This window comes from Dermacentor silvarum, chromosome 8 (assembly GCF_013339745.2).
Source record: "Dermacentor silvarum isolate Dsil-2018 chromosome 8, BIME_Dsil_1.4, whole genome shotgun sequence".
Classification (NCBI taxonomy): Eukaryota; Metazoa; Arthropoda; class Arachnida; order Ixodida; family Ixodidae; genus Dermacentor; species Dermacentor silvarum.
The window spans coordinates 43,296,503-43,319,388 of NC_051161.1; the positions used below are offsets into that span (position 1 = coordinate 43,296,503).

A 22,886-nucleotide genomic window follows, 5' to 3' on the forward strand; every position below is an offset into this window, starting at 1 on the left:
GCTGCATTTGTCGGGAAGCGTGAGAAGCAGTCAGGGATCTTTGAATGCTATCGCGTTCCACTCTTAAAAGCGAAGCTTAAGCGTCCTCCACTTTTCTTTCCGTGTAGCTTCCGCCTCAACATCATAGTTGTTGTTTTTTCGATGGAGAAAGTTCATTTCGTCGTGTGTAACAGCGGGGCACAACCAAACAACAAGAACGTAACAACGGGAACATGCAAAAAACTGATTTTTTTTATCATGCTCGAAATGCGCGTCTTGACAGAGTGAAAGATCATGCATGCATACGTGTCGGGGCTCAGAAAAGACCTTCCTGCCGATAGCGCCCGCAGAGAGCAGATGAGAATGTATGCATACAGCAGCGGAAAGCGACGACAGGCAAGGTTTTTCTAATGTGCCACTGTCCTTTGGTATTCATACGCCTTAAGTGTGCGTCACAAAGCGCTAATGTCTCGTATAGCGAAAGCGACAAAAGCGGTGAGAGAGCGAAGAGAGGGCGAAATGTGATTGCACAGCCGCACCGGCACACCATGTCGCGAAGAGTCCTTGGATCTTGCGAAACGCGCGCGATCGCTTCAAAATATAACTCGGACTCACGCAAACACTGAGTCAAAACACAAGCACGGCTGTTTGATAGAACACCGTCGAATGTTTGTGGCCAGTTGTGCTCTGTTCGATGAGTGAGTGGCTTGAATCCGTGTGACCAATCGAAGACTTGAAAGGACTGCTTCACATGTGCTCTTCAGGTATGGCAACGGCAAAAAAGGCATATGGCATTTTTTTTTTCAGTGCTGGGTGGTCAGGAAATGACTTGAAAGTCTGAAAGTGCTCTAAGCTCCCAATTATCACAAAAAATAAATGCATAATACTTGTTTCTAATAGAGTATTGCTTGCAGCACATATCACATATGCGCACAAAGTTAATGGGGCACAAGCACGTGGCACAGATCGGAATAAAAGGAGCAGTCACACAAAGGCACGTGAAGTCGATACACTTGAAAACGCTTGAAGTCAGGTAGCATAAAGACGCGTTAAGGTTTCACCGGCTGATATACGCACGTTCAAGAGTAAGACCGGACAAATGGAATACATCGAATGGACGACACATTATATTCGCTGATACTTTGCTCAATTTATGATTATACACTATATTATCGCTCTTGAAATAATTATTTGCTCCTAAAGTGCTGCTGGCTTCAAGAAACCTTTGAAGGTTCGTCAGTAATGCAATGCCACTTGAGAGCTCCGCGTCGTTTGGTTCCACTTTAAGCCGTTTCATTAAGCCTCGATTATGATGCTGGAACAATTTCAAGTCCGCGCAGACGGATCGGGCAGGATGTTGTTGAAGGTTACGCCAGCCGGATTTTGAATTCCTCTCCTTCACATAGCTTTCACTGTTCGCATGGACTCTCTGTTGCTAACTTACATAGCGAACTATCTGCAACTGCGCTGTTGATGTGATACGCGCTCCGGGGTTATTTGGTTCGTTCTTTAGACTTAAGAATAGCGCAAGAAAGTAGGGGTACGCGAATATTCAAAATTTTGAACACGAATTAAATAATCTTTCCTATTCAATTCAAATTCGATTCGATAATTCAGTATTCTAAACGGTCGATTTCACGTCTGTTCTAATATAAATAGGAAAACAATACTTGTTCGATGCAAGAGGACCCTGTCCCGAGTGACTGCAGCCATGGTTGTTGCGCAGAGGCACTTGTTCCAGAACGAACGGACATGATAGATAACACCTGTTCGATAATTTCCCGTCATCCAATAAGTGGTGTCCAAATCCAGGTCTCAGAGACGATTCTGGGTTACAGAAGCTCATCTCGAAGGCCATGCTTGTGCTAGCACCATGCGCCGGGAATTGATTTCGGAGCCGGAAAAACGTCATAAACGCCATGTTTTGGGCACAATTTGTAACAATATCTCGCCTTTAGGCAGCCTACGAATCTCGGGCCGAATTCACTAAGCTTCTCGTTGGTATGCGTTTATTGCCATTGGCTAGTCGGCTTCGTTAATTATACGTCCAGCATCACAATTGGCTGCAATTTGCTCTTACGAACAATTCTATCGTAAGAGAATTTAGCGTATCGCCGGGTATGACCCAGCTGCGTTTATTCGCGAGAAGTGTCAAAACGTATTGTGGAAAAAAAATATCGTAATAAAGAAAGCAAAACCGGAATAGACACTGTTTAGTATGTATTGCGGTTTGACGTCACTGGCTCTATAAGCAAACCACGTAACCTTATCTCAGTTCCCTTCCACCCGTGCAATGCCGCGTGCGGTGAGGACTGCGGAAGAACAGCGCGCCTACGAAGAACACCGTCGTGAACAAAAGCGGGAATGTGCGCGGCGACGGTGGGCGGCACGTAATACGGACGAATATCGTGCCGCAAACGACAAGCGTATGCACCTTTGGTTGGATCGCCCCTACAGACTCCACTCCCATCATAATTGTGGGTGATTTCAACATAGACGTGTCTCGGCCTGAAGGAAAGTGGTTCGTGGCGTTTTCTTTCTCTCCTCCCCCTCCTTCTCTTGGAAAGGTTCGGCATTCAATGTTACACAAACATTAGTGTGCCCACGACGCGTCATCGGTCGTGTATAGACCTCACGTACAGCTCCGCTGGTCATCCACCTTCACAGAGTGGAACGGCTCTGAATTTTTCTTTCTTTTTTTTTCTGACCGATTCCAGGGCAAACTGAATAGCATTTCAATTTATTTAGAAATGTGAAAACATTCGGAACTCGATGCGATATTCGAATGTAATTTTTCTCGAATACTCGAGTTCGCTTCGAATTTCACCATTCGAACACCCCTACCATATACACGCGGACGAGAAGGGTGGGACAAGCGCTAAGCACATAGCGTCCAACAGATCGTACATTTACATGTCCAACCCATTTTGCACAGTCCATTTACGGAGGGCAAGGTTTCCCAATAGAGGACGCCCCACGCGAAGTCTTAGTGACAAGGAAAACGTGAGCAACAAGGAAAACGCAACTCAAAGCCGCGACAGCTGTGCTCGCTCAACGAGCAAACGCGCATTTTAACGTGTCACGCACGAAGGCATCAAACACATTGACACACGTTTGCGTTTTGCAATGAAATCATCCGCGTGCACTGAAGCCGGCTGAATAGAAGATGCCCGAGCTTCCTCGTTTGAACATAAAATGAGGGTTATGTAAGCGGCAGAACAGTGAAATATACGCTAGTTATTGTCGGTTATATAAATGATCAGCTTAACCAAAAATTTCCATATAAGTTTACTTGGATGTACGTGATGGTGTAGTGTAGAAGGGAAGAGAAGCGCAGTAGGTGACGGCAGAAAATTAGGTGGGGTGTTGAAATGATGAAATTTGTAGGTGCAAGTTGGAATCAGATAGCGCGAGACAGGAGAAACTGGAGATCGCCGTGAGAGGCCCTGCAGCGGACATAAAAAGATGATGATGATGATGATGATGATGATGATGATGATGATGATGATGATGATGATGTATGTTGTGCGACAACAGTGTGCACTGTGTGTGAGTGTCATTTCACCCGTCATCGATTTTATGTGGATTAGAAGGTCATGATGATGATGATGATGATGATGATGATGATGATGATGATGATGATGATGATGATGATGTGAGCTCCCTTTTGAAACAGGATGGTGGCACAATCCACCAAAGCGCGCTTTTTAACCTGCCTGGTGTATCAAAATCTCTAAATACTTTTTTTTAATGTTTACGTTATCTTTGAATACCGTTTGCTAACGAGCTGCCAAACGCGCTCACAAAACTCATTTAGATGGTGAATATAAAAATTCAATGGCGTTTTTCTGCGAGTTTCATAGATTGCCAAAGGCCAGCCCGTGTACTTATGGCATCATATATACTGCAGTCGACTAATGTTTGTAAACATCTTGCAAGCAAACCGTTAGGAAGCATGTGGAGCACAACAGACACAATACAAGATGACCTGTCAACTACTTTTGTCCATAGAAAACATATGGAGCATATCGTATAGCCAAGAGCCAGAATTATATAACCACGCAAAGCGAGCTACGAGTACTCAATATAGACAATTTATAGACTGAATTCTTTCTATAAGCAAGTCACCGGGTTTTATTGAAGAGTCTCTCTCTTCCTCGCGCTTTATTTGTTATTAAATTACTGTTCAAACTTGAACCGGATTCGACGGCACTGCCCGAAAAAAAAGTACGCGCAAAAACACGCAAGGCAATCGTTTGCATCCGTTCATTTGCATGCAAGTTACGACAACAAACACCGCAGCTTTCGTTTTCCGCGATACGCCTGAACACCTGAAAGTGCGTCGTGAGTACATACACGTCGCTGAAAGGGAGCAGCAGCCGGAAACGACTTGTTGTGCAGCCTTTTCGCTGGCCTCCATGCCCAAAGCGAGACACTCACGGCGACTATACGGCACGGCCTCTGCGCGTTTCCAAGCAATCTCCGTTACCCGGGCGTAACCCCAATTAACCGTAACAGATTGTACGCAACCATTTGGGGCAGAGAGAGAGAGAGAAGAGAGAAGGAGGTCACCTGCCACCCGTATATACGTAGTCGCGTTTCTCAGGCTCGTGCACACGGCGCTTGTATCGCGCGAAACACGTAATGACAGGCGGGGAGGGAAGGCGGGCCTTGTCGAATCAAGGTTCCGCGTCGGCGCCAAGGTCCAGTCACTGCGGCGACGGTCACTGAGCGAGGTGCCCTCGCCGTTATTGATCTCTCGCCGGCATTTAACTCGGCTGCCTACTTGTCGCACCGGAAGATCCCCCACTCGGATGCGATACGGAATGCATATCGTTTGAGTAACTACGATCTGCGGTCTTAATGTCAACTAGAATATCCGCTATCCCCGTTTGCTCTCTGATCCACACCGCGCTCTTCATGTCTTTTAATGTTAGGCCTAACATTTTTCGTTCCATCGCTCTTTGTGCGGTCCTTAAATTGTTCTCGAGCCTCTTTGTCAACCTCCAAGTTTCTGCCCCCATATGTTAGCACCGGTAGAATGCAATGATTTTACACTTTTCTTTTCTACGACAGTGGTAAGACAAAAAAAGTTATCGCAGTTTCACCTGAAAGGCGAAGCATCAATTGCGATAGCAAATTTGTAGAGAGCTATACGGAGTAATGATATTAGCTTTATCAGCTGTATAAACTTGGACATGCAGCAGCACCGGCAACATGCAGAACTGTTGTCGACGCCGTTTTGCCCGCGTTCGCTCAAAATGCGTGCGGCGTTGGTGACTGTTGCTGGAGCCTCTGATATAAATAGGCACTTGGTGCCGCAGCTAAACGTCGCCTCCATTCCCTCCTCCCCCCCTCCCCACGGCCTCTCGCGCGTCGGAAGAAGGCGCGTTTGCTCTACATATATGGTGATTGTAAAGGAGGAAAGAGACGCCTACTTCTGCAGCCCTTAAAGGGCAACTCCGGCGATTTTTCGATGTCAACGGATGTCGATGAAATTCGCTGGGTCTGTTCCTCTGAATACCTCCGTCATGTCCTAAAAAAAGCAGGCTTGAGAGTTGCACAGATTTTTTACAAATGAATTTAATTTATTGCCTCGAGCACCCTACCTTACCTCCTCCTCAGTTACAAGCCACATTGTGCATGACGTCAGGAATAGTTCACGCAGCGCAGAGCATGCCGGGATCATGCAGACGACAGCGACGAGAGCACGGCGCAGAACGCGCGTTTGTTCTCCGCCGTGCGTTCACTCCCCGTGAAAGCGCGCGCCCCTCGCACCATTTCACTCGCACATACAGCGTTCGGCGCGCGGCGCTGAGCCGTGCTCCCTCAAGGGCTGCAGAAGATAGCGCCAACCTTTCCCTTTCCCTCAAGAACCACTTATCATCGGCGACGATTTCATCTCCATTGACGTCATACGGAACCTCACGGCGACGGCGACGGCGACGCCGACGGCAGAAATCTGCTTTTGAGTGTCCATATAATTGCTATCGCAATAAAATGGAGCTGGGCAGGCCGCTATATAATTTTAGGATGTCAAACATGTCTAAATGCTATGTCTATTTCTAAAATATTAGTATTAATATTAGTACTTGGCGATCACGTGCGAATGCTTCAGCTGCTGCTGCTGAAAAGGTGTGGTATCGGCTGCCGCTCACGTCTCGGCACAAAAATAATAAATGTTGCAGAAGACGTTCGTCCACTCGGCGCCTTGAGAAATTACCTCTATCACGAGACATTCTGTTGTGTGCACGTCTTATGAGCGCGATCCTGCTCATCAATCAAACTGCGTAGATCTATGAGGAAAACGCGGCATCGATCTGAAGAAAGCGGTCGTTTCTGGGCGAGGGCACAATAAAATAATGGCTTTCAAGGCTCTTTAGCGATAAAAGCACAAATTATAATTGCAAAACTAAAGCTGTAATTACCTACGCGCCGCGTCTGTCGTTATTTGCGCGGGAAATAAAAACGTCGCAGTTTCGCCCGAAAGGCGAAGCATCAATTGCGATAGCAAATTAGTAGAGAGTTATTCGGAGTAGGGATAGTAGTTTTATCGGCTGCATAAACTTGGACACATCCGCTTACTAACTGAATTAACAAGCGTGGTGTCAGCGCGCACAAGCAAACATGAATAGATCACACTGAATGACCGCAGACGACTGTCATAACGCTGGCAGCAAGCGCAGCCGCCGCAGCGGGCGAAGGTTCGTGCGGTCTATCGCTTCAACGGAAACTGAGCGGCGAATGCACAGCGCATACAAAGGTCAGAGCCGTGTGCAGATAAGAGACGGTGCGGGCGACCGCCACCGCCGGGCAAAGTGCAGAACAGTTGTTGGCAGAGGAGAAGCTGCCCCCCCTCCCTCCCGCGCTGCCTTCCCGCTTTCTTGCTTTCGCGTGGGAGACTGAGTGGCCAGTTCCCCTTGCGCCCGGTTGCAAGATAAGCATTTGGTGAAGCAGCACAGCGTCGCCCCGCCTCCCTCCCTCCCATACCCCCACGGCCTTTCGCGCGATGGTCGCGTTTGCTTTCCGCCGTGCGTTCGCTCTCCGTGATAGCGCGCGTCCCCCGCGCGCTTTCGCTCGCGCATACGGCGCGCGGTGACGATTTTATCGCCCTTGGACTTTATACGGAACCTCACGGCGACGGCGACGCCAACGGCGGAAATTCGGTTGAAGTGTCTATATAATTGCTATCGCAATAAAACAAAAAAATGTTTGGCATACTCGAAAAACATTCTGAGCCAACGGAAATACAGTGGGTTGGCGATGATTTAAAATTCATTTTTCTTTCATAAAAAACTGCAAAATGTTGGACTGTCTTTGGTTGCAGTTAAACCTGAATTTAACGAAGTCGACGAGACCCGAGAATTATTTCCTTAAATCGAGAACTTCCTTAAGTCGGAAAAACTCAGATCATTCACGCGAATAACATTATATTTATTCAAGAGCACAAGAGAAAATGTAATTTTTGCCTGCCTACGGACTTGCATGCACTCATCGAAGCCGGTAGCATTTCTCGTGCTCCTTCATGACAAGGTGCCGTCAATCGGGCGCTTGGCATAGCAATGTTTTTTCCTCCACATTCTACCCACACTTTCTTCCAAAACTTCATTAAATCGGGTGGGACGTTGAGTTCACTTTGCCGCTTTGAAGTTTCCAACGCATCTGGTTTTATGAAATCGTGTTGAGGAATTGAAACCTTTTCGTTAAATAAAAAATAGCGTAAAACCGGGTTTCCTTAAATCTAGATTTTGTGTACGTGGTTCGAAATGGTTTATACGAACACTTAATTCCGACCATCGAATTCACAAGGCATCAAAGCACGAGAATAACGCGTTCTGTGCGAGCGAAGGCGGCTGATCCATGGCTAATCCATGGCTAATCCATGGAAGATCAATGGCTAATCTATGGAAGATCAATGGCAGATACGCGGTCTTGGATTCTGGATGTACCACGGTTAAACGGGGAAGTATTTGAATTATTCGTGACTTTCTTTGAATAGGCAGTGGTTTACCTACACTAACTTTTTTTGCGAGAAGTTTGGCAACTTTAGCGACAAACCTTTTCCGTTTTGTACAGTTTCTTACTTCTGTATTTTTACTAATATTGTCTGTTATTAGCTTTTTCTGTCATTTTACAGAGAAAAAGAAAATTGTTACCACTTGTTCTGAGAGCACCTATAGCATTGGCTTTTCTCACAACTACAGCTTTCAGGGAGTACGAGAGAGTCAAACGCTGCGATGTGGTTGTAACAAAGTATAAAGATAACCGCGCTGCATAGAACATTTGTGAAGCGACAGAACACCTGGCACAACGCGACACATCTAAGCATCAACTCTAGAAGTATAAAATAGCCGCGCTCTCAATGGCGTGAGACCCCCCCGGATTTGAGCAGCTGTATATTTTTTAAGAATAAAGACTTACAGGCTCGATCATAAGAGATATGCCTGCCTACACTTACATGGGTAATGAAGCTGCACAAATATGTTAACTGAGGACCATAAAAAACAACAAAATTCATTCGCGAACAGCTTTTATGACAAATCATTCACTTTACTCTGTAGGGGCTACAAAAGTCAACATATCGATAATAGAAAAAAAAATTTTTTCTTAATAAAAATAAATCTGAATCTCTCGTTCAAATAATGTTTTTGTAAAATAAAAGAACGCTCGTGTTCTATCACTTTTTTTTTCACAGCTATATTTTAGCCTTGCTCAACTCCTCTTACTGGTGTTCGTTTATCATATGTTCTCCATACCTTATTTTGTCCATCTTTAGTCTTTAGTCTGTTCTAACGGGCATAACATTGCACTGCAGTGGATTCCCAGCCACTGTGGAATAGCCGGAAATGAGCAGGTCCATCAAAACGTCTATGGAGCGACAATGGGACAACCCCGAACATCGGCAAGAGCGCCTCTATAGACTTGACGCCGGCTTGCGATTCCGACTTCCACTTCGGATGCGGAGAGGCCAGGAAACACTAATCCATCGATTACGGCTTGGTGTGGCGTACACTCGCAAATACCTTCACAAGATTGGACGAGAACGAGACCCTGATTGTAGCGTCTGTCACACTCCCGAGACAATAGAACACATACTTTGCGTGTGCCCTCAATATGCGACCGAGCGAAGGACACTAAAACGTAGTGTTGACTCTTTGGACTCCCGCCCCTTTTCGGAAGCCAAGATTTTAGGCGCATGGAGAAGCGTTGATCATGCCCAGCGCACCATAAGATCACTTCTGAACTTTATGTGTGAGACGGGCTTAGACGGTCGTCTCTAGGACCTGTGCAGTGTGCAGTGCGCGAAATGTGTTTGTGCGATGACGTTCTGTGCGGACAACACTACTCCTGCGTGTAGTGTGTGAAAAGTGCACAACCGCGTATTGGACAAGGTGTGTAAATAGTAGCTCCTTGTACGATATCATAATCACCTGTCACCTACCTCTCTCTGTATCACCCACTTCCCCTTACCCCAGTGAGGAGTAGCAGGCTAGAGACACGCTCTCCAGGCCGACCTCTCCTCCCTTCTCTTCATTAAAATCTACTCTCTCTTAATGTGGCATGTTTTTCTTGTTTAATGTTTCTTCTCCTGGTTCGCTTGTTCTGATATTGACTTTTCGTGTGTTCCTCCTGTATGCTATGTACAAGTTTACTATTTTGTATGCGTAATACGTTTCATCGACTTCGGATATGGCGCTGGCTACGAGTCTCTCAGTGTCTTGCAAAGAAGCGCCCGTTCTTTAGCTGAGATAGCGGGTAAGGCATGGTGTCGCTTTAGTGTGCGTAAAATGCTCGTGAACTTTGATAACTGTGTATGGTGTTGGCGTGCGAACTTTCATTTACTATGCCCGCTTCTCTTCCGGCCCCCTCTTTATTGCTTTAGCAATTATATGGACACTCTAAGCGCATTTTTGCCGTCGCCGTCGTCGTGAAGTTCGGTATAAAGTCCAACGGCGATAAAACCGTCGCCGCACGCCGTAACCTGTGTGTGCGAGTGAAAGCGTGCGAGGGTGAGCCGGCAACCGCAGCTTCTCGCGCACGCGAGAGAGGAAGGCGGCCGGAAGCGCGCGCGGTCTTCGTTCGCGCGCGAGGCACGGGGAGGAGGCGACGAAAATGGTTGGGGGGAGGGGGGGGGGGGGGCGTGCGTTTTGCTTGAAAGCGATCTGCGATGGGTACAAAGTGAATGCGCCTAGTGCCGGCAGCTTCGTATGCGCTGTGCTTTCGACGTTTAGTTCGCGTTGAAGTGAGAGCCAGCGCGACGGTCAATTTGCACGCTGCCGCTGGCACGCTTTCTCACTCCAGCGTTTTGACGAGTTTCCGCGGTCATTCAGCGAGATGTGTTCTTGTTTACCTGCGCGCGCGTGACAACGTGCTTGTTTATTTAGTTAGTAAGCGAATATTTACAACTTTATACGGCCGATAAAACTACTATCCTTACTTCGTTCTACTAATTTGCTATCGCAATCGATGCTTCGCCTTTCGGGCGAAACTGCGACTTTTTTTTTACGCCACGAGTATTCATTATTGATCACGCATTTTGCGATATCATGATATCCGGCAGCCTGCTTTCCTGTATGTTTATCAGTTAAGTGAACAACGACGACAATAACATATTGAGCCGCTCCATAATACTTCGCTTAAAGACATTCAGAAAGAGCACTTGGTATTTGTGCACACAATAACGAATTTTATTGACGCAAGCCTATCTAAATTACATGCAATATACCTTACAAGAAACAGCCCAACTGCAACTATCATATTGCTACAAAAATGCGCAAAGTTCAATTTGCAAACAACGAAATTGTTTCTTCTTAATTTTGGCTACTACTGCACTGATTTCGACAAAGCTTGTAGCATATATATGGAAAAGGGTTAAATCTGCAGGAGGATGACATGAAAATTTTGATTTAGTGACTCGCTTTATCGTAAAATTATATCAACGATCGCAAATATTCCGAAAAAGAAGGATAAGAAATTGGCGTCTAAAAATTTGCTGTGGGTCAAACCTGGTTCTTTTTTCAGTGAGTTCGATTTCGTATCAGTCTTACATCTGAGATTTCGGTAGTAAGCACACGAGCGACCTGAGGAGCTCATGCACTCTGCGTTGCGCACGTTGCGATTATGCGATTAAATATTTTGTTTGGAATCTCAAGTGACAATGACAGCCTACATTAAATTGTTATTTTAAGAACGATATATTTTCTAACGGAAACGTCTTTTTCTAGCCGCAACGCATTTATTTCTACTTTGTGTGTCATTTGTGTGTTTATGCGGCAATAAGAGCATTGTCCTTTATTCTAACAATCGCTGTATCAAATAAATATGGGCATGTCAATAGCAAATGACAGCATCAAATAACGAAAAAAAAAGCTCTGGTGGATAGATGTCAGACGGCATGAGTGCAGTCTATAAAATCCTGCAGGAACCATCCAATACGTTTGCCAAAGTCAGCAATAGCTTTTCAGTTACTCACCTGCGTTCCTCGTGTTTTTCTTGGACCATGGGGTACCTCGTCCTCCTATGTTCGCGAGATCATCAGCTACGCCAAACATTCACACGCATCCCTTTCTATTCCTCCACTGCGCATGCGCTTACTTTTCCACTCTTACTGTTCTCAGCACCTGCGCTTCCCATTTCGCATTCACTCTTCTCTCTCTTGTTACTATCTGTGTTAGATCACCATCCGCCAGCCATGCAAACCTGCGCGGATACGCGCAGATACGCGAACATTGCGCGAATACGCGAGATCTCGGTAATGGATCTAAATGTGAAACAAGCAGGTACCATCCACAAGACGAGCTGCACCCCTTAGTCCTTACGGTGGCACCGTTGGGCCGGCGCTCAGCTGGCACGTCAATCTCCGCCCCTGACAATTAATGGATCCTGTTTTGTCCAGATTTATATATTATTTGGATAACTGGGGCATAGAGCAGCACCACAACATTTTTAAAAGAAAATTTTGATAAGAAAGAAAGGTCTAGGGGTAGGCCAGAGAGTCCTTGTCTTTGACCTACCACTCCGCATAGGAGTAGCGGATTTGGCTGAGAGAGAAGAGAGCGAAGATGAGCGCGCGAGAACCCAGTGATCTACATATGCGATTGTCATACATGTCTGACGCACTAGCACTTCATCAAACGAACGCTCCTGGAATGCGGCGCTATAGAGCATAGTGCCCATTTTGGTAGACAGTTTACAAAAGGGCGACAATGGCGACACGTATCCACAATTTTTTTTTTCTATGGCATAGTTTCAGCTCACTTCTTGTCCAGTCAGTCAGGGTTACCCGCCGCGGTGGCTCAGTTAGCTAAGGCGTTGCGCTGCTGATCACGAGGTCGCGGGATCGAATCCCGGCAGCGGCGGCGGTCGCATTTCGGTGGAGGCGAAATGCAAAAACGCCCGTGTGCTTGCGTTGTAGTGCACGTTAAAGAACGCCAGGTGGTCAAAATTAATCCGGAGCCCTCCACTACGGCGTGCCTCGTAATCAGAACTGGTTCTGGCACGTAAAACTCCAGAAAGAAGAATAAAGAAAGAAGTCAAGTCAGGGTGATGACCTCTGCTCATCAGCGCCATCAATATGCGCAGTTTATTAAGAGTGTCTGGTGTTTGCCAACACGGACGTTATGTGCCCCCTTGACTCCTAAATTAAGCTGATAATCACCAAGTAGGAAGTTGGGTATTCCCGCTTCGAAGTAAGTGCGTACCAGCACGACTTCCTCGGCACAGATTCCATCGCACTTATAGCCGATTATCATAATAGAAGAAACCTGACCTTTCGTTCGTTAATGTCACTCTTGTGTGGCTGACGATGTAGGTGTGTGCGTTGGGATCTGCGTTCTATATGTGTTTACAAATTGCAAGATAGTTTCTTTGTGGAATACGCAGGGAAGTCAGAACAGATCGTAAATGAGTTAGTGAACTCTCACAGCGATGCATAACGACTGCGTAGGATGTGTTTTATCATATTATTTTACGCTACCGATCGTTGCTGGCATTGCTCAAGTGAATGGGATTTATATCCCTGTTCTTTCGCCGTCTCCGTGTAGTGACTGTGGCAGCACGCAATTTCGTTAATTCTTTGTTATATTCTCGTTATTTTGTATTGTTTTTATTTACTTATCGATGTGAAATTACAGCACGAAAGGCGTAGCGGAGAGAAAGATAAAGCAAGGAGAGGAAAGGCAGGGAGGTCGACCAGACGCGCGTCCGGTTTGCGACCCCACACTGGCGTTATGTGAAAGAGGCGAATAGAAAGAGCAATGCGCAATGTGTCCTTCCTTTTCGGGTAAAAGTCGATAATATATAATTTTCTCAACCCGAACAAGTTTTATGAAAATTGAGTTAAAACTCAATTTCTCCCCGAATTTTTCACCGTTCGGTGAAGGGTAAGAATAAATGGAGGCGTCACAAAACCAGTCGATGCTGCTCGTATATAATGCTGCTCGTAATATATTCAGCGCTTGCTGGACTTGAGTGAACGAAAGCGTGCTGCCCGTTTATTAGGCGCGTTTAATACATGAGTATACGGTAATGGCACATTGCGTTGCCGTTCCCTAGAAGCGTGGTATCAAGGCACCCATGTGTCGCGCACGGGTAAACGGCGGTATAATGGGCTAGACGTTATTCTGCATTGCGAACGGTAGCTGTGTCGTTATGTGAGGATGTTTTCTCAACTAAGGTACGTTCAAAGAAAGTATGCAGATTGGGCTAGTTGGATTCCGTTGATTTTTCGTGCAAGAGCGTATACAGCGAAACAGTAAAACAGAAGACAGGCCCAGCACGTCTAGGATGAACAGAACAATACTCAAAATGTCTATGGCAATGTAGAGTGCCCAGCGATCGAAGAGCGATACCAGAAGCATGTGACTAACGGAACATTTTTGTGCCACTGGCGGGTGCTGCGGACACCGATCTGAGGCATTTTTGTATGAAATGAAAGCAAGTGCTTTTATGATGGAGTTCAAGTGCATTCCGCTTCCTCACCCAGCGTTCACCGGTGGCGCAAGATTGACCAGCCGTCATGCGGTCCGAGTATCGCGTTTCAATTGCTGAACACCGTACGTCAGCATGGGCTTTTACGATAAGAAATAAACATCACATCTTTTAAGAAGTATGCCCGTGCGCGCTACTATATGTGCTTTTTTTCCCCCGTTTATAAAAGAAGTGTAGAGAACAAAGTAAACGCGGGATCGCCATCAACGTTTCTATATGTTGTTTGTCATTATGTGGTTTATTTTAAAAGTGTAAATAATGCCTGCCACCTAGAATTTTAAGTTCACCACGTAACTTGCAAACAGCTCTCTTTGTCACTGTACATTCCATGCCTGTGATTTCGCTTGTTTAAATAAAACGCTTGTAGCTTAAAAGAAACCATTACCTGTGCTAACTTTTTGTGTGCGTGCGTGCGTGCGTGCGTGTGTGTGTGTGTAAGCTACCACAAACTTTTCATGATTAGGAGTGCCAGACAATAAAAACCTGATTTATCCCCAGTTTTTCACTTAAAAAATAAAGAGGAGAATTTTCTCACCCGAATTATAAAAACATATAAAAGCCGAAAACGAAGGATCCTAAATGTGTGTCTACCTTTTTAAAGTTTTCACAGCAAACAATTTTTAACAAATGCAGAACGGCGACATGGCTATGTTCTCAACAAGTCATAAATTCCTTTTAGCACGTGAAAACAGGCTGGCGGATAAAGTAAAAGCTGTGTGTATGTGTGAAAACGGGGGGGGGGGGGGGGGGGGGGGGGTGACGAGAGAGCTTGCCATGAATACTGAGTTCGGGCGTCCCGCGACGTCGAAACGGTTTTCGAGTGCAGTTTACCGTACCTTATTTCATCCGTAAATCCTAGAAGCTCCTTTAGAGCGAAGCTGTTAAGGGCCAGGCTCCAGGAGATCGCGTCCGTGCACACCGGAAGTAGGCAACAATCTTGTGGCGTCTCGTTTTGTGGCGTCTCGATCGTTCACTTGGTATATGCCAAAATTGGCATGGAAGGGTACTAATGTATGACTAACATGACTGATCGTCATGACATCAATAACATCAAGAAAATGATGGGGTTTTACGTGCCAAAACCACGATTTGATTATGAGGCACGCCGTAGTGGGGGACTCCGGAAATTTAGACCACCTGGGGTTCTTTAACGTGCACCTAAATCTAAGTACACGGGTGTTTTCGCATTTCGCCCCCATCGAAATGCGGCCGCCGTGGCCGGATCAATCACATGACATGCTCGTCAGTTACGTCATGATTAACGATGATAAAATCACGTGTGGCGAATACCCACATATCCAATGTGGGTATGAGCTAGGGATATGCGGATATGAGCCAGGGACAAGAAAGAAAGAGAAAAAATGTGGTTGATCTCTCTTATATAGGAATCGGTATAGAACACGAAAGTGAAACGTGTCTTCACAGAAGTAGTGTAATGTTTATTGCACATTGATATATAATGTCTATTGGTGTTTTGTGGCTAAAGCGCCCTTAGGCGTTGATGCACCCACGCTGACGCCTGGTGGCACGTCTCCTCCATCACGACTACCAACGTCGATGACCATGAGCAACCGTCGTGCATATGGAAACTGCACTACGCTGCACACGCTAGCACAACGCGAAAGACGAAGCACGTAACTGACACACTAATACAACGCGCAAGACAAAGCACGTAACTGAATCGTCACCGAGTCAAATCAGCGCGTACAGCGCGTCGTAATTGCAGCCTCCGCGATCAACTTCAGAAACATTTTCAGAGCTAATTGCGGAGGCCACGCTCCGCTGTGCTGAGTACGGTGAACGCCACCTAGGTGGCGTTGGTAGTGCTTCTTGATGCCAGCGTCCCTTCGAATGCTGGCATCGAGGCGTCGTAGTGCTGAGACCACCGAAGCGTTCACTGTCGGTGCGCGTTAGTGTCATAATGCAGTACTTCTCTTTTCTGCTCGTAGGCGGCGGCACCGCCCCGAGCAAGAGCGTGGGTACACGGAGGAGTGTTAGATATATAAGGCGCGTCTGTGTACCTCTCTGCAAATGCGTTTGGGGCGCAATGGGTTAAACGCTCGGCGATCTATCGTCGCGGACCGAGAGGTCGTGGGTTCGATTTCCAAATTTTGCATGTTTGTGGAACTTTTTCTTCTGGTTTCTTTCTTTGTATTATGTTCTATGACGTATTTCCGTGACGGAAATACGTCATAGAACATAATACAAAGAAACTTCACTGACGTATTTCCGTGACGGAAATACGTCAGTGAAGTCTTGGTGGACCCCGGCATAAAACACTTTCGTGTTAATAAGGAAATATAGATATAAAGAAAGAAAGAAAGAAATCACGTGTGGCTCATACCCGCGTTGGATATGTGGGTATGAGCCGCCGAGAGCAGGAGCGGGAAAGCGGACTTGGCGCAGCAAACGCACTATTTGGCCATCGCGCCGGGCGAAAGCAAGACGCGGGTGTCCTTGCTCTTCGACGAACATGGCGAAGACGCTCAATATAGTCAATAATGATAATATATAAATTCACTATAGCAATATTCACTACAGCAGACCCACCATAGTCACAGCTTCGCTGGCTTCCATCTTCACCGTAGTGAACGGGCTCTGACAGTTTCATGGAGCATCTGAACATACATCACTACAGCGCAACATATTTATTTTATATTTTGTTTTTATTTTTTTCATCACTGGCAAACATGGATGCTTTGTAGCTGCACTAAATGTAGATGCTTAGTTGAGCTACACCGGCAGATTGCAGTTCCTCGATGCGAAATATCCAACTCACGCCACGATCGCAGGCTTAAACAGTAGGAAGCAATGTCAAATTGGAGGCCACATTGAAGCGCCTGCCATCACGCAACACCGCCTGATGTATAAGCCAAAACCGGTCCGGACCTTGCAGCGAACCCCTTTAAAATCAAGTTAAGAAAAAACGGTTTCAAAAAAAGAAGAAAAAAATCTGAAAACAGCCAAGCCGGAAGACGAAACTCTGAACCAAAACCTCGCCACGTACGTACCAGTGGTGAGGAAACGCGGATGAACATTACAACAACAGAAAATTGCCGAAAAAAAAAAACCGTAACGATGCTTTGATGAATAGGTCCTATTTGCCTTTACCCTTCCTTCGCCTGCCGACTTACCGCGTTTAATCTTGTTTTGTTTCCTGTCTGCTCTGCGCAGGGGAAGGCGACCGCTTTGAAAGAAAAGAAGCCGAGCCGGCACCCACCGAACAGGATGAGGCGCTCTCTCGGTGGTGACACAATGGCGCCGAGCAGGAACAGCTGTGTGTGCCCAGCGTGCGAGCGAAGTGGTGGACCGCGCGCCACGCACGCGTAGTGGACCAACTTCGGTCCCTATCCTCGCCTCTGGTCAGCCCTGCGCTGTTTGCCTGCTCCGTACACACGCTAGCCGCACCTGGAGCGACACGGAGAATCGCTGCGCCACTTCGAACAACTAGTAATACCAGCGGGACTGCGCGGCCCCTCGTGCGACAAGATGAACCAAAATGGTGGGTGCTTCGATCAGATCAATGCGGGAACGAAGAAGGAATTGTGTAATACAGCTTACGCGGTGCAAAAGCAGTGCAGTGTTGGTAACTTTCTTTTCGAGAAAATCTCCAGGTTGCGACTCAAAAAAAAAAAAAGCACTTTTTTAGCGAAAAGTCGCTAAGTCGTGATGATCGATGACCACCTCAAAACGTTGTACACGTTTCTTTTAATTGTTCCCAGACGCGTTGCTTACTGTATTTGGGTTAGAGCTGTGAGTTACCCCCGCGGAAAAACAACTCCGATAAGTTTCAAAACGGTAGTGAGCTTATCCTACAAAAGCAGCTTAATGAAAAGCAGCTGGTACAATCCAGACGAGTCACTATTAAGCTTTTCGTTACGCTTTTAGAAGTAGCGACAAATGGACGCGCATATAACCCCCTGTTCATAAAATGGGAGCGAGGCAACCTGCGGGCGAGGCATCCAACTGGCATCTCAGATGACGGTCACCACTTCTTAAATGATCGATTCCTTAGTACTTTTTTGTAAATCCCCAGGCGGACAAACACAATCCTTTCAGTAGTACATTTAATACGCATCGCGTACTCATTAGTGATTACTGTATAAGGTGATGTTCTGCATCTTTAAGGCCAGTTTTGCCAGCGAGTTTGCTTATTCGTTACCTATACTATACCAGCATATCCCGGGACCATTGCAATATCACTTCTTTTTTTCGTTGAGCATCCCGAGTTGTACCCTGAAGTATCAGCATACGTTATTCGTACATGCGGCTGACTTTCATCGGTATTTCCAAGACATGCTAAAGCCGATAAGTAGTGCGTACAGATTACCCACTTTTTGGTGTCCTCGAATATGTAAATGAAATCTGTGGTCCAAGAATAGGCCCCTAATTCTACTGTTGACGACGAAGTGCGTCTTAGCCGACAAGCGTACGTCAATTGTGGCGCTGCTATCACATAAGCTTTTGCCACGCCTTCTTTGTCGACAGAACCGTCCGTGTAAACGTAAACAGAGTCCTGGTACTTGTCAAATAGTTGAAGCAGAGCCAATTGCTTCGCTGATAATGTCCGGACTACGCGTCTCCCCATTGAACACCTTCAATTGCCGTTTCTATTTTCGGCACTAATACAAACCACGGAGGATATCAGATGCCTGACCGCCAAAAAGTCGATCGCGGAAGTCATGATTAATACACTCGAAACATGGCGTGTAACAGTAAATCATTCATTCAATCGTTCACCCATCCGTTCATTCTTGTGGAATAGGGTTTACCGTCGTAGGCATTTTTGTGTTAGAACAGCGCCAGGGGCATACGGCCTCCGTAACCACTGTCTGCCAGATGCTCAAGTCACGCTCGCTCGCCATATACTCGATACGTCGTATGTGCACTTAGCGTCTGGCGGAGGTGGGATAACGGCAGCTGCGACGCAGGCAGCGGTATATGCGATGTTCTATCGACGCAAGCTAAGTGGCAGTGTTCTTGCCGACCCAACGGGAAACGCTGTCACTGTCCGTGGAATTGCTTTGTTCGCTCCGCTAAAGTAATTCGTGCGCGCAACGTGAACGCAGTTATGCGCAGCTGAAGGAAGTTCTCGAACATTTTACTTCCGAGTTCGTTGGTGATACATCGAAACAGCTGCTTGGGAGAGACTCGAGAGATTCCACTTTTTGCAGCTGTCGGCAGGGATCGCCCTTGTCGCCGTCGCGCGCAAAAGACAATGCATGCGAACGCGACAGCAAAATCGCGGGGACGCGCGACGCAAGGATATCGATAACTGCTGGATTTCTCGACAGCGTGGAAAAAGAGCCATGGCTCGAAAGCAGTCCTTTTTGCTCGAATGTTCACCGAATGCCACGCGCGTCTACGGTGAGTAGCATCCTGCTGCGTGGTCTATTCGTGTATTCGTAATCGATGGTGAATGCCACTGGTCTACATGTAGTTGTAGTTTTGTTACAGCGGTAGTTGTTAATGGTGATCGCAGCTGTTTACGGCGTCATTCACAGACACCATCATCATGTTTACTTGGCAGAAGATGTTGCCGAAAAAAGAAAACACTTTTTTCGAGCCCGTGAGGTGGAAGTCATCGTGCCGCCGTCCTACCATCGCCATCGTTAAAGTCGTTGCGGTCAGTACTCGTTCTTGCGGGAAAAAAAAAAAATCCGAGATTTTTTTTACGGACATCCAGGGCCCTGACGAAGCATTTTAAAAGACTAAAGGTGACATTACGTTTGAGAGCTCAAAAACAAAACATTCTCGTGAACAAGGCAAGGCGGAAGCTTCCTTTTACATTGCGCACTATCTATAGTAAACAAAAAAAAAAAAAAAAAAAAACGCCTGGCCACAAAACAATTACCACTCCCCTCTAAACTGCTAACTATATGAAATAGGCTTGGGTTTTGAAATTGAACCGAACTTGTGGTCGTACGTCCGAACAAAATTCGGTGGAGTCCATCAAAAATTAAATTCAATGGCTTTTAAGCACTTCGTGAAATATTTGGGTCTACGAGATCTTGGAAATTGATTTGTTTTATTCAACTGTTTTCAAAGCTTTCAAGGACAGCTATGAAAACTGACAATGACGTTGCCGTCCTCCTTGTCCGGTAAGCTACCGCTGCTCTGGATTGCACCTATAGTTCTGGTTCCAGTGGTCATCTGCAATTTTTCAAAACATTTTCGGTGGCCGTGGTGACAAATTTGTAAACAGCTGGTAAAACTGGCGACGTCTAGCATGTTCCCCTGGTCGCTTTCAATCAATTGCTCCGCGGCAGAGAACACTGTCTTTCGATCCTCCCTGACTGCATTGAGCCGGTCGAACGTTCGTGGACGCTTCTTGTCACTATAATCTACGCTGATGGCTTGAGAAAATCACGAGTGAAGATGCGTTCTGCACTCATGCAAGTCATTTGTGGAGAGGCGTGGACGTGCACTTCACGAAAAGCGGACGCGTATAAAAAGAAATCAAGGTAAATAAGTCGGTATGCTAACAAGGGCGTGCGGCGCTAACAAGGGCGTGCGGCGCTACCAGCTGCAGTTGGCAATATGTGTCAGATTAATAGAAGAAGAATAGAAAACGGTCAACGTGCTTGTCTTCCTCTTGGTTGGTTACAGCTTCCTGTGTAAAGGTGAAGCAGTGTGATCACCGTTGATCAGCACTTGTGAGTCGAGGAGGTCACACTGATTTGCCGCCAAGATGAGGAAACAGCACAAAGTAAAGAAAGGGGACGTAAAAGAAACGCCAACTCCTAATACTTAAGGACGTCAGGAATGTTTAACAATGACTATGTGACGTACAGGACAGGACAGTTGAGATAGGGAGCTGCTATATGATTGGGATGACTCGCAAGAAATGAATGAGGACTTCAGCCGACTAAGTTCAAGTGTGGGTTCGAAGATAAATACGCAAAGGGATAAGGTAACGCTCAATAGCTTGAAAATACAACAAGAATTCGTGATTGGCCGTCAGCCTCTCGAATCTGCCATGGCATGCTTATCATGCCATGTTTATGCCATGACAAGGAAATCTACAGAAGAATAAAAACGGGTTGGAGCGCAAACGGCAGGCATTACGAAGTCATGACTGGCAGCTTACCGCTATATACTTTAAAAAAATGTGTACAATCACTTCATTCTGCGAGTACTGACATACGGGGCAGAAATATGAAGGTGTCATGTGGCGTCTGCAGCTTTGCTTCACCAGTAGAAATGCCAGCGCCGCAGTTTGCGATGGCTACGAGTTTACGTATAGTCGGCGCGTGGCAACTTATAAGCATAACGTGGCACGTGACACCGGATTGAAGGGCCTACAGCGAGGCATTACGCGTAACAGGCTGTTTTTCCTGGTGCAGGAGTTCTTACAAAAAGGAAAACTTGATGGCGGGCTAGTTAGTCAGAAGTTGTGCGCAAGAACTACGAACGGACCAGACTGAAACAAATACACAAACGTGACCTATGCTTTGAGCTTGGTGTCCCGTGTTTTTGTACTTGCCTCAGACTGGTCATGTCGTAGCTTTGGGGGCACATATTTATGTGAGTCATTACAGCTCGGTTACAGAGAGCCATGCTCTGACCCGACTAGCCACCATAAGTGAATGATTCAAATTCAGGCGGAGAAATTGCCGACCAGGTCTCCCAGAATAACCCTCCCTGCAGCAACATCACCACCACCACCACCACCACCATTGGCGATAACAAAGGAATAGCTTGCCAACAAGGCTTGGCTCGTGGGGGCGTTGTCTCTAATGACAGCTGCATAAATATTGACATGCGTACATAGTTTACGTTTTCCTGATGACCATTTTTCACCTGCTAATCACTGATACAAGTTTATCGCTCGGCGCAAGACGTGCATACACGTATCGGAAGATTTCCTAATGTTGACGCCGATTCTATAACGAACGAATCTTGTCTAATCAGATTTTGTGCACGGCGCGAATATTATGCTGTACATTCTGGAACGTACGCGAACGTACGTGACTTATTGTGCATACGGGAAGCAAGCAAGCATACAGCCAACAAGAGCGTTGTAGCGTCCATGTTCTGGATATTCCCAGCGCTCCCCTTCTGCGCCGACGACCTACGTATCGGAGTGTCGTGTATTGCGTCGTGAGCTATGCTTTGAAATGTCACAGAAAAATAGAGCCAGCCAAACAAAAACAAAAAATACTTTAGAATGCCGCACAAGCACAGTATAGTGTCGTCTGAAAGAAACAGCTGTTTAAACTCGACAATACCTAGTATCTTCGCGGCTGCATGGGTAAGCACTCTTAAACTTAACCATGTGTCGCGGTTAGGTTATTTTATGACTGGAATGATGTATGATGGCTTCTCGTTCACAGACATAACATATTGTACTTTGCTCGGCGCGTACATTGCTCATAAAGAGAATGCTAGCGATATTTCAAAGAGAATAAGCATATTAAATTGCATTAGTAAGTCATGCTTTCTGCAATAGGCAAAACTACTGCTCTATAACCACAAGGTGATGGTCGGTAAGCCATAAAAGACGCAAGAAAGAAGTGCAAGTGGCAGCGCCACCACTAAGTTCCTGCACCAGCCGGACGTGACGGCACAGATTTTGGTTTCGACTGCTCCGGTATAGCTAATTATTTACCAGTATTGCATGACATTCAAAAGAAAATAAAGACTCAACCAAGCACGTTTAAAGAATTTTTCCCGAGCCAAAATGGTCCCCTGTACGAGGAAAAAAATGGCTTTAAATACGTGACACCTTTCCGTACACTGTAAACCAATATTTACCCTTAAGGGTGCTTTCTGTCTATAAGTCTAACTCCTACACCATTTACGGGTGAAATGGCGTGAGTTAAGGACAGGTTTCAACCCTTAAGGACCCTTAATGGTGGAAATCGGTCTACAGTTTATACGTCAATGTGGCGTCAATGTGGCGTCAATGTGACATA

General features: G+C 46.2%; 1 protein-coding gene across 3 annotated transcripts in view; it reads left to right on the forward strand.

The window, feature by feature from the left end:
• LOC119461102 (solute carrier organic anion transporter family member 74D) overlaps nucleotides 1-22,886 on the forward strand; it is a 72,139-nt gene that overhangs the window by 22,793 nt on the left and 26,460 nt on the right. The window contains exon 2 of one of the 3 annotated variants that reach the window (XM_037722288.2): nucleotides 17,143-17,470. In XM_037722288.2, coding sequence (XP_037578216.1) covers nucleotides 17,458-17,470 — 13 coding nt within the window. In that variant the 5' untranslated portion in view covers nucleotides 17,143-17,457. Of the gene's footprint in view, nucleotides 1-17,142; nucleotides 17,471-18,901; nucleotides 19,336-22,886 lie in introns of those variants that run through there. The other 2 variants (XM_049655187.1, XM_037722287.2) reach the window with 2 other exon arrangements.